The following is an 11,321-nucleotide window of genomic DNA, read 5'->3' as shown; positions in this document are numbered from 1 at the left end:
TATCGATTTATTTTTATATTTACAATTAATTCTTAATTAGATTTTAACGATATTATAACAAATCAGTCGACTTCATGATCGTACATATTGCGGAACACGCGCAACAACTCCGCTAGATTGATGCCATTCTTCGCGGATATTCCTATAACTTGCATGCTATCTTTGATTTCATCGTAGCTCTGCTTGGCTTGGGGTAAATCTATTTTATTGATTACTACACATCTCGGCTTCTGTGATAAATTTTCGCTGTATTGTGACAGTTCGTGATTCAATATCTGGTACTGATCCAGAGGCGAATCAGAACCGTCTAGAAGGAAGATCAGGCCGCGACATCTCTCAGCGTGCTTCAAGAATTGGATACCTGTTATGAAATGACAAGGAGAATGTAGAAAGAAGGTTTTATATCAGAATTATAATTGAACCGTGTTCAAATAGTTCTGTTTAACGTTATATTGAAGTAAGCTTTGAGGCTGACATATTTTCTAATGATTTCTTATAAGTATCTATCCGTAAAATGATTTTAATGTGATTATGTTATCGTTGATCAAATTCATATATGATAAAAAAATTATAAAAAAAGTAGTTTTATATATATATATAACATTAAATCATTAAATTAACCTGTAACACCTGGAATATTGTGTTAAAGTAATTCTAAATATGTTATTTCAGAAGTATAAAGGAATCCATTCATGATTTTCAATTGCAGCGGTTTAACAAACACTATGAATAATGTAAATAGGTATTTTCTTGTAGGAATGCCATTAAATATTTGATGGTTTGAGATGTAGTAATCAGATACAGACCTAGACCGTGGTTTTTATGTGAACCCGCTATCAATCCTGGCAGATCAGCTATAGCGACCTGTTCATAGTCATCATATGGCACCATACCTGAAGGTTAAGGAACAGTTCAGTCGATCGGTAAACAGAATTAAAATATGAATTACATCCAAAGGTAAAACTAATATTATGCGTTGTTTTTACTATTTTAAACTACACACTCCCGAGGTTTCGGTTACTTTGCAGCAACCATGATCACGGTCCAAAGAGATTTGATTCTTGTAGTAAATCCAAATATATCACTTTAATTTCAATGAATGCTCTCGAGTCTTAGGTCACATCACAAGAATAAAAGCTCAGAGTACTACGACTTCTGAAATCATGTTCCCCAATTAATTTCATTATTCAACATTATATTAAATTTCTATTACAAGTATCAGTGTTTGTTCTTTCATATAAAATATACTGAACCGAATTTGATAGAACTTTGACGTGATGTAGCTTAGAAAGCAGAATATCTGAGTTGTATTCTGATGAGTTATGTCACAGACTATAGATGGCGCTGGCGGGCACATAAGTATTTTCTCCCGAACCCAATTCTGCTGCGTGCGGATGAAGATGCTAGCATATACTTGTATTAATACACATTTTGAAAACTGATATATATAAAAATGTCAGTGTATACCTACCTATATGTGGTCGGAGTGTTGTGAATGGATAGGGGGCAACCATCGGTCTGGCTCTTGTCACAGCTCGTAGCAAAGTACTTTTCCCAGCATTAGGCATTCCGAGCAAACCGAGGTGAGCCATCGATCGCACCTCCAACGTGTATGTCAATGTTTCACCAACAGCACCCAATTCTGCTACACTCGGAGCCTGTTCGGTTGATGTTAGGAAGAACTTATTCCCTCTCCCACCGGCTCCTCCACGAGCTGCTACGAACATCGACCCTTCTTCTTGGAGATCCCCCACCACCCGTCCTGTGCCGTCTCGTATGAGAGTTCCGAGTGGCACTTCGACAACTTGGTGTGATGCTGTCTTTCCGGTGCAGTCTTTGTTCATACCACGGCCACCGTGCTTCGCTTGGATGACTGAATGACAGTGGTTCAGACTCTTCTTTGAGTGGGTCGCCTGGAATAAACAATAGACTTGGTCTGTAAAGAGCTTCCATATTTTCTCTTGACGTGATCCGCTTGGCATGAATGATTAATGTGAACACTATTGCTTTTTGTGTATTTGAGATTGTGACAAATGTTATACAAACATATAATAAGCAAAAAATCCTTCTAATACTTTGTGTTAGTATTGGAGCGTTTTACCGACCTCTCGCAACTCCTTAAAAGCTAAACGACACAACTTTATCAATACCAATACCAACTCGCAGAATGTATCGCTACTACAATATATTACGGGCATAAAAAAGTCAGATATTTTATGAGAATTAAAATGAATTAGTGTTGCCACTTTAGTTACTGACTGTACCTCGTTTATAGTAAAATATTCGTCTACACAGGACACATAAATAATGAGTGATAATTAAATTATTAGCATAGATGAGGATTCGTTAATATTGAAAATAGAGTGGTATTGTTTCTATAGCCCGTTTGTCACCATGGACGGTGCAAATAAGACTATAGGTCTGATACATCCCTGTCGAATATATTGGTTGTAGGCAATTTATGTATCAGTCAGCACAAGACATAAAATATAACCTTATTAATAAGAGTCGAGGACCTCAGGAATCTTTCACTTGTATTAACTTTAAATTACTTCGTAATACTTCTATTATCAATGATTCTATACGCTGTCTGTATTTTTATTTGCCTTAATCGCCTATATAGAGAATCATCGACATTCGACATTAAAGGTGTGAGCTATTATTTTTATTTTACCTGGAATATGACGTGTCCTCCGTGACCCCCGTCACCTCCATCCGGTCCCGCCTGATCCTTGCACCAAGCACTGAGGAAAGAAATACAGCCATCACCTCCATTTCCAGCTACCGCTCGAACTCTGCAAGAGTCTACGTAGTACTGGACAGTATTACGAGTGGATTTCGCTTTCAAACTCCTCAGAGCTCTCGGTAACGCCTCCGTTGAATATTTACGGCACGCATTTGTTAGTAATGCATTTTGGAAGCGAAATAAAAACGAAAATCTCATTTTGTTATGATCAGGTTACATTTGTTGTTGCTGGAGACATTGACAGTTCAGCTGTCATAGGGCGGGCCGCAAAAACAGGAACTCGTATGTATCGGAGAACTAAGTTATTACGTCTAACGTCCATTATTGTTGAATATTTTTTTTCAATTATTTTTTAGGCTTAAAGAACTTTAAAAATCGTTTTACACGAAAAATCTTAAAAACAGTTTGTTTAAAATAGATTAAATATTTTTTATTATTAACTAAGCATGGAGTTCTCATTAGGATAATTTTATTATTAATTTTTTTATGATATAAAGATTTATCTTTCACTTGTAGAAGATAATTAATAAAATTTTTATTAATAATAATGAGACAGTTTTAGAACGGGACATTTCTGATTGAAAATACATCTTGTCTATTGTTATGAGCTTTGTCTATTTGATGGCGTTTAAAAAAAATGCAATACGACCTTACTGATTGATTACTTTATTCGCACTAAAAAATAAATTAGACAATTGGACTGTACGAGTGTATTTAAATGTGGGGGGGAGGGGGTTGTCTGTCCCGGGATTTACACTCGCGTACGAGTCACGGGACGGTATTAAACGTAAACTACAAACAAAGCCAGTCTCAATACACTCGTAATGAGAACGGTAATTTACATTTTACACTCTCGAGCGACTATTTACTGTCTGTAAACTGTCACCTTGTGCTTGGGCTCGCGACTCGTACGCGAGTGTAAATCCCGGATGACAGGTGATTCGTTTTATACTCGGGCTCTGTTGCGACTGTATTTTATTAGTTTCAGATTAATTTGAATGTTTCTTGCTATTTAAAGATATTAACGTACCAATTTTTAGACAAATATTACTTATCACATTAACCTGTAAAACTAATTTTCTGTTCATATAAAATTAACCGCAGAATTTTCAAAATTCTGACAAACAAGTCTCAAGCCATAAGTATCAGAGTTTTTTATGCTTATTAAGTCAAGTATCATCTGGCATCTTCTTTTCTTTCTCCTTCTTGCTCTTCTTCTTCTTCTTCTTGTCCTTCTGCTTGTTTATGTCGTTGTATTTCATCAGCATTTTGTACATCTTTATTAGTTGCTTCGCGTCTTTCTTCATTTCCTTGGTGAGATCTTTCTCTTTTATTGGATCCACGTATTTGGTGGAACCTTCTAAAGTGTTAAACTCGTCTACGGTCCCTTCTATATTTAATTCTCTCTGTACTTCTTGTTCCTTCTGCGGTTTCATTTCTAGTTTACTCTTCAGCTCTCTATTCTTCTTTCTCATAGCGTTCAGTAAGTTTGCTGTTGTTAATACTTTTTTCACTTTCTTGCTGTCCAAATATCTGTCCCTCCATGATATGTTCATCTCTTCTTCTTTAGTTCTTTCATCTATTTTAGCAGATAGCGCTTTCATCTCTTCAGCGGTGGGCTCTTGTGATACTTCTATATCCACGTCATAATCAGAGTCCGATAGCTCCAGAACTTCGTAAATATCTTGAGCGTTATCTTCTTTAAAGAAGTTCTGATCGGAGCTTTCGTGAAAATCCGACTTCTCCTTTTTGGATTTCTTATCTTTTTTCTTCTTCTTATGGATCTCCGTATCGTCGTCGGAGATGCAGACGACATCTCTCTCTCCCTCCGAAAGCTCTCCGTCTGATAAATCTTTATTGCTTGTTATTTCTCCGTCTTCGATCTGTTCTTTTGTGCGACTTCCTTCCTGAGTATCAACAAGTGCTTCATTGACTATATCTGTATCTTTATTATTGCTTTTTTCAGCTTCTGTTTCGTTTTCTTTCTTATCTTCTCGATGATTGCTTCTATCAGAATCTCCTGTAACATCAAAAACGCCGCCATCTTTATTCGCTATATTTTCAATATCCTTCGAAGGTTCGTCTGCTTTGTTTTCTTGATTGACATCTATTTGTGGGACCTCATTGTTTTGTGAGTTCAGACTGCCTGATGCTGGTGCCTCTGCCTCATCCGAGGTGCAGCTATCATTGGAGCTGGTGACGTTATCAAAATTCTTTCTATCCAGATCCTCTAACAGGTCCATCTTCTCCGTATCTGATAGCTGAAGCGTTATTTCATCATGATCGCTGCCGTCTTTAATCTTCTTCTTCGTTTTCTTCTTCCTCGGCTTATCCTTTTCTTTCTTATCTGGCTTCGTTTCTTTGTCTTGCGTCCTCGCGCCGTCTCTCACCTCACTGCCACTGGCGCCGCTGTTCTTGAGTGATATGTTTCTATTGAGTTTTATTTTCTTCGTTGGCTTCGCCGGTATCGTGATTATCAAGTCGTTGACAACCTTAGTCACTGTCTGCGACCTCATCTCCGTGTTTTCTGAACTGGTCGAGGGTTGGACTGGAGGGTTGGTCTGCTGCTTACCTGGAACTGACAATTTAAATTTTTTCCTTATAATCCTTATTTTGACAACAAAAAATCGTAAAGACCGACATCGGATGCAAAAAAATATATGATAATTATTAAGGGATATATTTAAAAAAAGCGAATTTAGTATCAACCCTGTCTGTCTGTAGGAATCCATTACCTACCGCTATTGACGATCTTCTGCAACTCTTCGACTTTCGGTTTTTCTTCATCGCTACTGATCTCTAAAACCTCCGGCGGCTCCTCCTTGATCTCGACTTCATCCGAGGAGTGGTTCCTGTCGGGTTCCGTATCTAAACATAGAAAATTACCATAATCAGTAAATATTTTAATTGAATTTTCAAGTGTCGTATTAATTATACAGCAACACTCTCGTCTCTTGAACATGACTCACACTTCAAGAACACTTCAATCAACTGAACCCACAGCTATCGACAAAAACTAGGTATATCTGTAGGAAGGCAGTTGGAACTGCTAAGCATTTGCTGATGGGATGTAAGGTACTCCTGGATAGCGGCCAATGGTCGAGTCGTCACGATAGAGTTCTGGAAATCATAGCTGAAGTTTAGTCTTTCGGTAGCCAGAGCACAAAGACATAACCACAAACGAACGGTCTGTAAGTTTGGTGAGAGAAGGCACTGGGACTATAAAATTCAACGTCAAGCCTTACTCTATCCTAAAAACGGCTCCGGATTGGACTATAATGATGGATACGTATGAGAAGCAATAGGTCAACAAGTATTATGAGCTCAGTAAGAATAGAGTCGCCGTAGATTTGTAGGCGGTAGAGATGGCAGCGAGAGGTATAAAGATATATCTCTCTACAACCTGCTAAAAGACTTGGGCCTGTCCAGAACTAACATCAGTTCATTCTTGGAACGTACTTCCAAGGTGGCCCTAGTATGGCTCGTTTCAAATTGGGTTAGGTAGAGAGACGAGCTTGGATTGTGGAGGTGAGCGTTTAACTCATTAGATAGAAGCCTCTTAAAACTACACCTGGGTCGCAGGTCCCAGGCACTGTTGAAGCTCCCCTCCCTGCAACGACGGACCCGGCACCCGCACGGTGAATCCATGGAATGATGAGAGGTTTCGTCTCCCTATACATATATTTGAGAATCCACAGAACAAAAACCATTCAAAATTATTTTTCCAGGTCCTGAACACACCGACATGTTTTAATAGAAAAAAATAGCAACATTTAAAGGAAATCTTGGCTACGACGAATCTCGCCTTTCCATTTCTTTGTCATCAACATACCTTCGATCCTGCCAGCGTTATCCTTCAAGAGCTGTGCCCTTATGGCTCGAGCTCTAGCCTGCAGCTCTAACAACTCGAGCACCGTCAGCCCGGCTCGTGTGGCTCGAGATCTCTCCGTCCCTTTGTCAATATCGTTGTTATCCTCAGATTCCGATGAATGCTTGTGTTTATGCTTGGTTTTAGCTTTATGTTTCTTCCTGTGCTTGTGCTGGAAATAAATTTTGTTGCACTCAATTTAAAACGAACTTCTAAATTCCAGCGGTGGTGACTTTTAATATTAACAGCTGGATCCTTTCAATCGTCTGCAACCCACTTACCTTTCTCTTAGCTGTCGGTTCACTCAATACATCATCATCTGATGATATACTGTCAAGAGATATCGTCTCTAGTTGTTCAGAACTCAGCGATTCTGTGTCAGTGGGGGGTTCAGCGCCATCTAGGATTGCACACAGACGCTTGGAACTGATGCCGAGGAGCTGGTGACGAAGAAATTACGCAATTAATATGTCATAATAATATCACAGTACGAGAGAAACCTTAACACTACGACCAGCCTGTCCGTCCGTCAGACTGTATCTCTTGAACCGCGACAGTCTCTCTTATAATGAACACTAAGGCCTATTAGTACATACTGAAGCTGGCTCCCATACAATACACATCGCCGGTGATCATAATTCAATAGATATAATATCGGGCAGATCCCAAAATTCTGCACCAGTCCTATAATGCTTGGACTTCCTCGACAATAGATGTTACAAAACAGAACATCAAAGAAATTTGTTTAGGAATTTATTGTAACGAAAATTATACAAACAGTTTTAAAGAGAGAAATACATACGCATGTGAAGATTTGTCTTAGCTTCAAGATAATAAAATTACCGTCCTATTTCTAAAGGCACATTCCGATCGTTCCATCCTAGTTTGTGTTTGTGAATGTCATAACAGGAATGTATAGTATTTTTTGCTATGGCTTCATTCTCACTGGAATCGTGGAATATTTTGCCAATGTCAAGGACTTTATAAGTTGGTCGAGTCATAATCTTAGTGCTGTGTGGGGGAAACAAGGAGTTTGTCTAGCGGAATAAAGGTATAGTATTTTTACTAAGAGATCAGATTAATTTTGAGCAAGCGAGCAAAACATAGATAATGTTACAATCTGATTTTTTTTTTTATATTTCAATCTATGCCACATAATTACCTGCCACCAAAATATGTTTAAATAGTTACTTAAACTGTTTTTTTGAATTCTTTACCCAGCCTCGTACCTTTTTGGTTCTGCATTCCTAAAATAAGCTAATTACGAATGCATCTAAGCCTTGAGCTTTATATACAACATCTGTATAAGTGTTCAAAGATAACAAAAAAGTAACAAACCAGTATTGATAAATTAAAAATTTTATTTTTAATTCAAACTACAATTAACTTATACCATATTCACACAAAACAAATGAATCACTGGCATTAGATGTAGTGAGTGGAATTATTTAAACTAAAAGCAATCTTTAAAGACGAAATTTCTAATCAATCCATGGATTCACCGTGCGGGCGCCGGGTCCATCGTTGCAGAGAGGAGCTTCAACAGTGCCTGGGACTTGCGACCCAGGTGTAGGTTTAAGGGCTCCTATCTAACGCGCGTTAAACGCTCACCTCCACCGTCCAAGCTCCTCTCTCTACCTATATATCTTGAGGTTTTAAACGTTAACAGTTTATATCAAACCTCTTCCGTGCATAACTCCTGCAGGTTGTCTATTGATATATGTTGCACGCAGCTCGGAGCCATCGCCTTCAGCTCTTTGGGCTTGATCATCGAGAAAACTTGGTGCATCAACTCGACCCGGTCGTGGATGTAGTAAGCGAGGTCATGTTCTTCCTTTATGTTCGACGAGGACGCTTCTATCTCATGTTTTATTTTGTGTTTTCTCATTTTATTCATTTTTTATATCAAGTTAATATAAATCCTTGACTCGGCTGTGATTCAAAACAAACGCTACGCTGATATATTGAAAAGAATCGTAAAATAGAGTTCATTCTTTTATTTCAAAAACTATTCTATTTTGCAAGATTATAATACGCTTTTTGACATAACAGTGAATGTCACGACTGTCAATAAACTTGAGACTTGTCGCCAAAGAGTTCGGTTATGTCTATAGTGTCCGTGATATAAAAACTAAGCCAATCACATTAATGAAGAAAAAATTACGCTGACAGATTTACAGTTCTTTCTTATATAGACAAAAATTGTAAAATTCTTAGTTACTGAAAAAGTTTAATTTTTAAATTTATTTATGGGCAAAATGCCTTTTGAGGATATTGCTAGCGCATGTCTCGATAGGGCTGCCCAGGCAGCGTTGCAGTATATCCTCTTGCATTTTTGCCCAATAATATCAAATTATATACCCTTTCTTAAAAACATAGAAAAAAGACAAATTTGTTCTAAAAATATAAATTCCTCTTTTTCTAACATCTTTATAAGTTAATTCAAATTGTCGCGGGTTGAACGTCAAAGATGGCTGTGGAGAAGTTATATGAGAGTGATGATTTCCTCATAGTGAATAAACCATACGATATGTATATTAATTCTGACGATGAAAACGAGAAGGTAACACCCTGTTTATCATTATTGTATAAATTTACTCATAATATTTAAGGTTATTTCAATGATAACAATGATTGGCTGTAAAGTTTAACAAATGTCAGCTGATAAAAAAAATCGATTGTGTAGTGATTGCATCTATATAATAAAAACCGTTAAAAACAAAATAATCGTAACGTATTTAGATATCGGGAACAAATAAAAGTATTGTTTATTTTAAATTACAGAACACCTTGGTATGTCAAATAGCTAGCCACGATTCACATTTATCAACATCGTCTAACCCGCTTCATTTCGTCCAACGTCTCGACTACGCCACTAGTGGTGTTATTTGCATCGCCAAGACCAAAACAGCGGCAGCCCAAGCGGGGAAATTGTTTGAGAAGAGATTGACTAAAAAATATTATGTTGCGGTCGTAAGGAAACATTTAAAGTTTGAGTTAGCAGACATAAAGTATCCCATAGGTAAGGCACTATGATAATTATGAAATTACGATTATCGTAATAAATTTGAAGTAAAATTTTTATAATGCTTGGTTTACTAACTTTTGTCATAGTATGAAAGCGTTTGAAATATCTGAATTTACAAATCATTTTAAATATCAAGTAAACTTTGGAAACATTATTAAAATTATTTATTGAATATGTAAATAAAAATAAAATATTCAAACCGACGAGGCGCTTTTGAGTATATTTTATTTATTATTTTTCGCTTGTGGCTTTACAAACTTGTTCCATACGGGCAATGCATGTTCTCATGTAGAATACTCTTTTGGACAAAAGTAACTTCTTAACGAGATATCTTAAAACCCATCAGCATTAGATGGACGCACCTTGAGGGTGCCGGGTATTTGAGGTAAGAAGTAATGTTAAAAGATTGAGTGTTTTCCAGGCGTGGATCTGTCGCCGGAGAACAGTCACAAGATGGCGACGCAGACTGCTGATACAACTTGCGGCTCTCCGAGAGAGGCTCTCACTCGTGTCCTCTTGTTGGAGACAGGGTTTTACGGTTCGGACCCTGTTAGTGTTGTGCTGCTGAAACCGATCACTGGTGAGGAAAATTTGTGCAGATTATGTGACAATGTGTGTTTATTTTGATCTGCCAATATTAATACTCACCGAGATTTCTTATGACTATAGACTCGAGGTCCTGAATAGTAGGGAATTTAAAATATCCGATACAAAAAATAAATGAAGTTAGAAATTAAAGCTGACGGCACCAATATATTTCTTCATAGATGTGCATTTGCGTGTGTATGTAAACATTATTCATATGACAAAAGATCACTTTTTTATGTTTCTCTATCTGTACGTATGTTCCGGGTAATCTCCGGCACAGCATGCCCGATTTCGATAGGACTTTCACTATCGGATAACTGATGTAATAGGAAGTCATTTAGTCTGTTTAATTTTGGTTTTGGGCGCAGCTGGTTTTATATATCACGTACTGCTTGTTGATTGCTTCTTCCTGAACAGGTCGCCGGCATCAGCTCCGTGTGCATTGTCTCTCCATCGGCCACACTCTACTCGGAGACTACACGTACAGCGCTCCGGTGGACACTGTGCCGCATAGAATGTTTTTACACGCGACCAGGTATTGTATATATAATTGAGCAAGTTATACTATATTATACTCTATCTGAACCTTTTCATTTTAATAAAACATCGATTACGCAAAAGTAAGAACCCATTAAAATTATTATCTGTGGAGTGTTGATCTACAAGATTTCGCTACATCAGATATTCAAAATAGTTTAACAAAATACATATCTGTTTTTTCCATACCCAGACTGGTACTACCACTCCAAAAACAACCGCTCGATGTTCAGACTCTCATTCCGTTCTTCAGCGATCCACAGTTCACCAGCAAGTGGAAGACCTGTAAAGTATATTATAAATACAGAACTAGAGAGGACTTTACAGCCGCCTGTGACGTCATCGACAGGAGTTATACGGTTGGTATAAAATATGACGAGTACAGTGCTAACAAGAAGTTGTGAAATTTACCGGTCTTTGTTTTTTATCGGTTTTGTGCTACTATTAAAAAAATTGGCGGCATTTTATAAATGCTCCTGTTACTTGCATTGTTTTATTTCATTTTTTTATGTGCTGTGGTTTTCTGAGACCGCGATGTAAGTATTTATTTTTCG

General features: G+C 37.5%; 3 protein-coding genes across 3 annotated transcripts; 1 reads left to right on the top strand and 2 right to left on the bottom strand.

Annotated features, from left to right (window-relative positions):
* On the bottom strand, positions 1 to 3,008 carry LOC116778336 (mitochondrial ribosome-associated GTPase 2). The gene is made up of 4 exons (XM_061525785.1): positions 2,675 to 3,008; positions 1,472 to 1,913; positions 807 to 893; positions 1 to 361 (listed from the first exon to the last, which is right to left on the bottom strand). Exons 1-4 carry the CDS (start codon positions 2,942 to 2,944, stop codon positions 63 to 65), a joined length of 1,098 nt encoding a protein of 365 aa, XP_061381769.1. The 5' UTR covers positions 2,945 to 3,008; the 3' UTR covers positions 1 to 62.
* Positions 3,009 to 3,392: 384 nt separating this feature from the next.
* On the bottom strand, positions 3,393 to 8,663 carry LOC116778213 (glutamic acid-rich protein). The gene is made up of 5 exons (XM_061525784.1): positions 8,296 to 8,663; positions 6,896 to 7,054; positions 6,579 to 6,786; positions 5,486 to 5,614; positions 3,393 to 5,324 (listed from the first exon to the last, which is right to left on the bottom strand). The coding sequence occupies exons 1-5, from the start codon at positions 8,509 to 8,511 to the stop codon at positions 3,916 to 3,918; spliced, it is 2,121 nt and encodes a 706-aa protein (XP_061381768.1). The 5' UTR covers positions 8,512 to 8,663; the 3' UTR covers positions 3,393 to 3,915.
* A 106-nt stretch (positions 8,664 to 8,769) lies between these two features.
* Positions 8,770 to 11,249, top strand: LOC116778335 (RNA pseudouridylate synthase domain-containing protein 1-like). Its single transcript, XM_032672306.2, has 5 exons — positions 8,770 to 9,177; positions 9,399 to 9,636; positions 10,064 to 10,222; positions 10,648 to 10,765; positions 10,961 to 11,249. Exons 1-5 carry the CDS (start codon positions 9,085 to 9,087, stop codon positions 11,169 to 11,171), a joined length of 819 nt encoding a protein of 272 aa, XP_032528197.1. The 5' UTR covers positions 8,770 to 9,084; the 3' UTR covers positions 11,172 to 11,249.
* Positions 11,250 to 11,321: the final 72 nt, after the last annotated feature.

This window comes from Danaus plexippus, chromosome 31 (genome assembly GCF_018135715.1).
Source record: "Danaus plexippus chromosome 31, MEX_DaPlex, whole genome shotgun sequence".
NCBI lineage: Eukaryota > Metazoa > Arthropoda > Insecta > Lepidoptera > Nymphalidae > Danaus > Danaus plexippus.
This window is presented reverse-complemented; position numbering and strand designations above follow the sequence as displayed.

Excerpts from the sequence above, each read along its gene's own strand:
- LOC116778213 (XM_061525784.1), bottom strand. The coding sequence starts at position 8,511 with ATGAATAAAATGAGAAAACACAAAATAAAACATGAGATAGAAGCGTCC. Across the intron at positions 6,787-6,895 it reads AACCGACAGCTAAGAGAAAG|CACAAGCACAGGAAGAAACA; the intron begins GTAAGTGGGTTG and ends ATTTATTTCCAG. Across the intron at positions 5,615-6,578 it reads TAACGCTGGCAGGATCGAAG|ATACGGAACCCGACAGGAAC; the intron begins GTATGTTGATGA and ends TTCTATGTTTAG.
- LOC116778336 (XM_061525785.1), bottom strand. The coding sequence starts at position 2,944 with ATGAGATTTTCGTTTTTATTTCGCTTCCAAAATGCATTACTAACAAAT. Across the intron at positions 1,914-2,674 it reads GAGGACACGTCATATTCCAG|GCGACCCACTCAAAGAAGAG; the intron begins GTAAAATAAAAA and ends TGTTTATTCCAG. Across the intron at positions 362-806 it reads ACATAAAAACCACGGTCTAG|GTATCCAATTCTTGAAGCAC; the intron begins GTCTGTATCTGA and ends ATTTCATAACAG.
- LOC116778335 (XM_032672306.2), top strand. The coding sequence starts at position 9,085 with ATGGCTGTGGAGAAGTTATATGAGAGTGATGATTTCCTCATAGTGAAT. Across the intron at positions 9,637-10,063 it reads AGACATAAAGTATCCCATAG|GCGTGGATCTGTCGCCGGAG; the intron begins GTAAGGCACTAT and ends AGTGTTTTCCAG. Across the intron at positions 10,766-10,960 it reads ATGTTTTTACACGCGACCAG|ACTGGTACTACCACTCCAAA; the intron begins GTATTGTATATA and ends TTCCATACCCAG.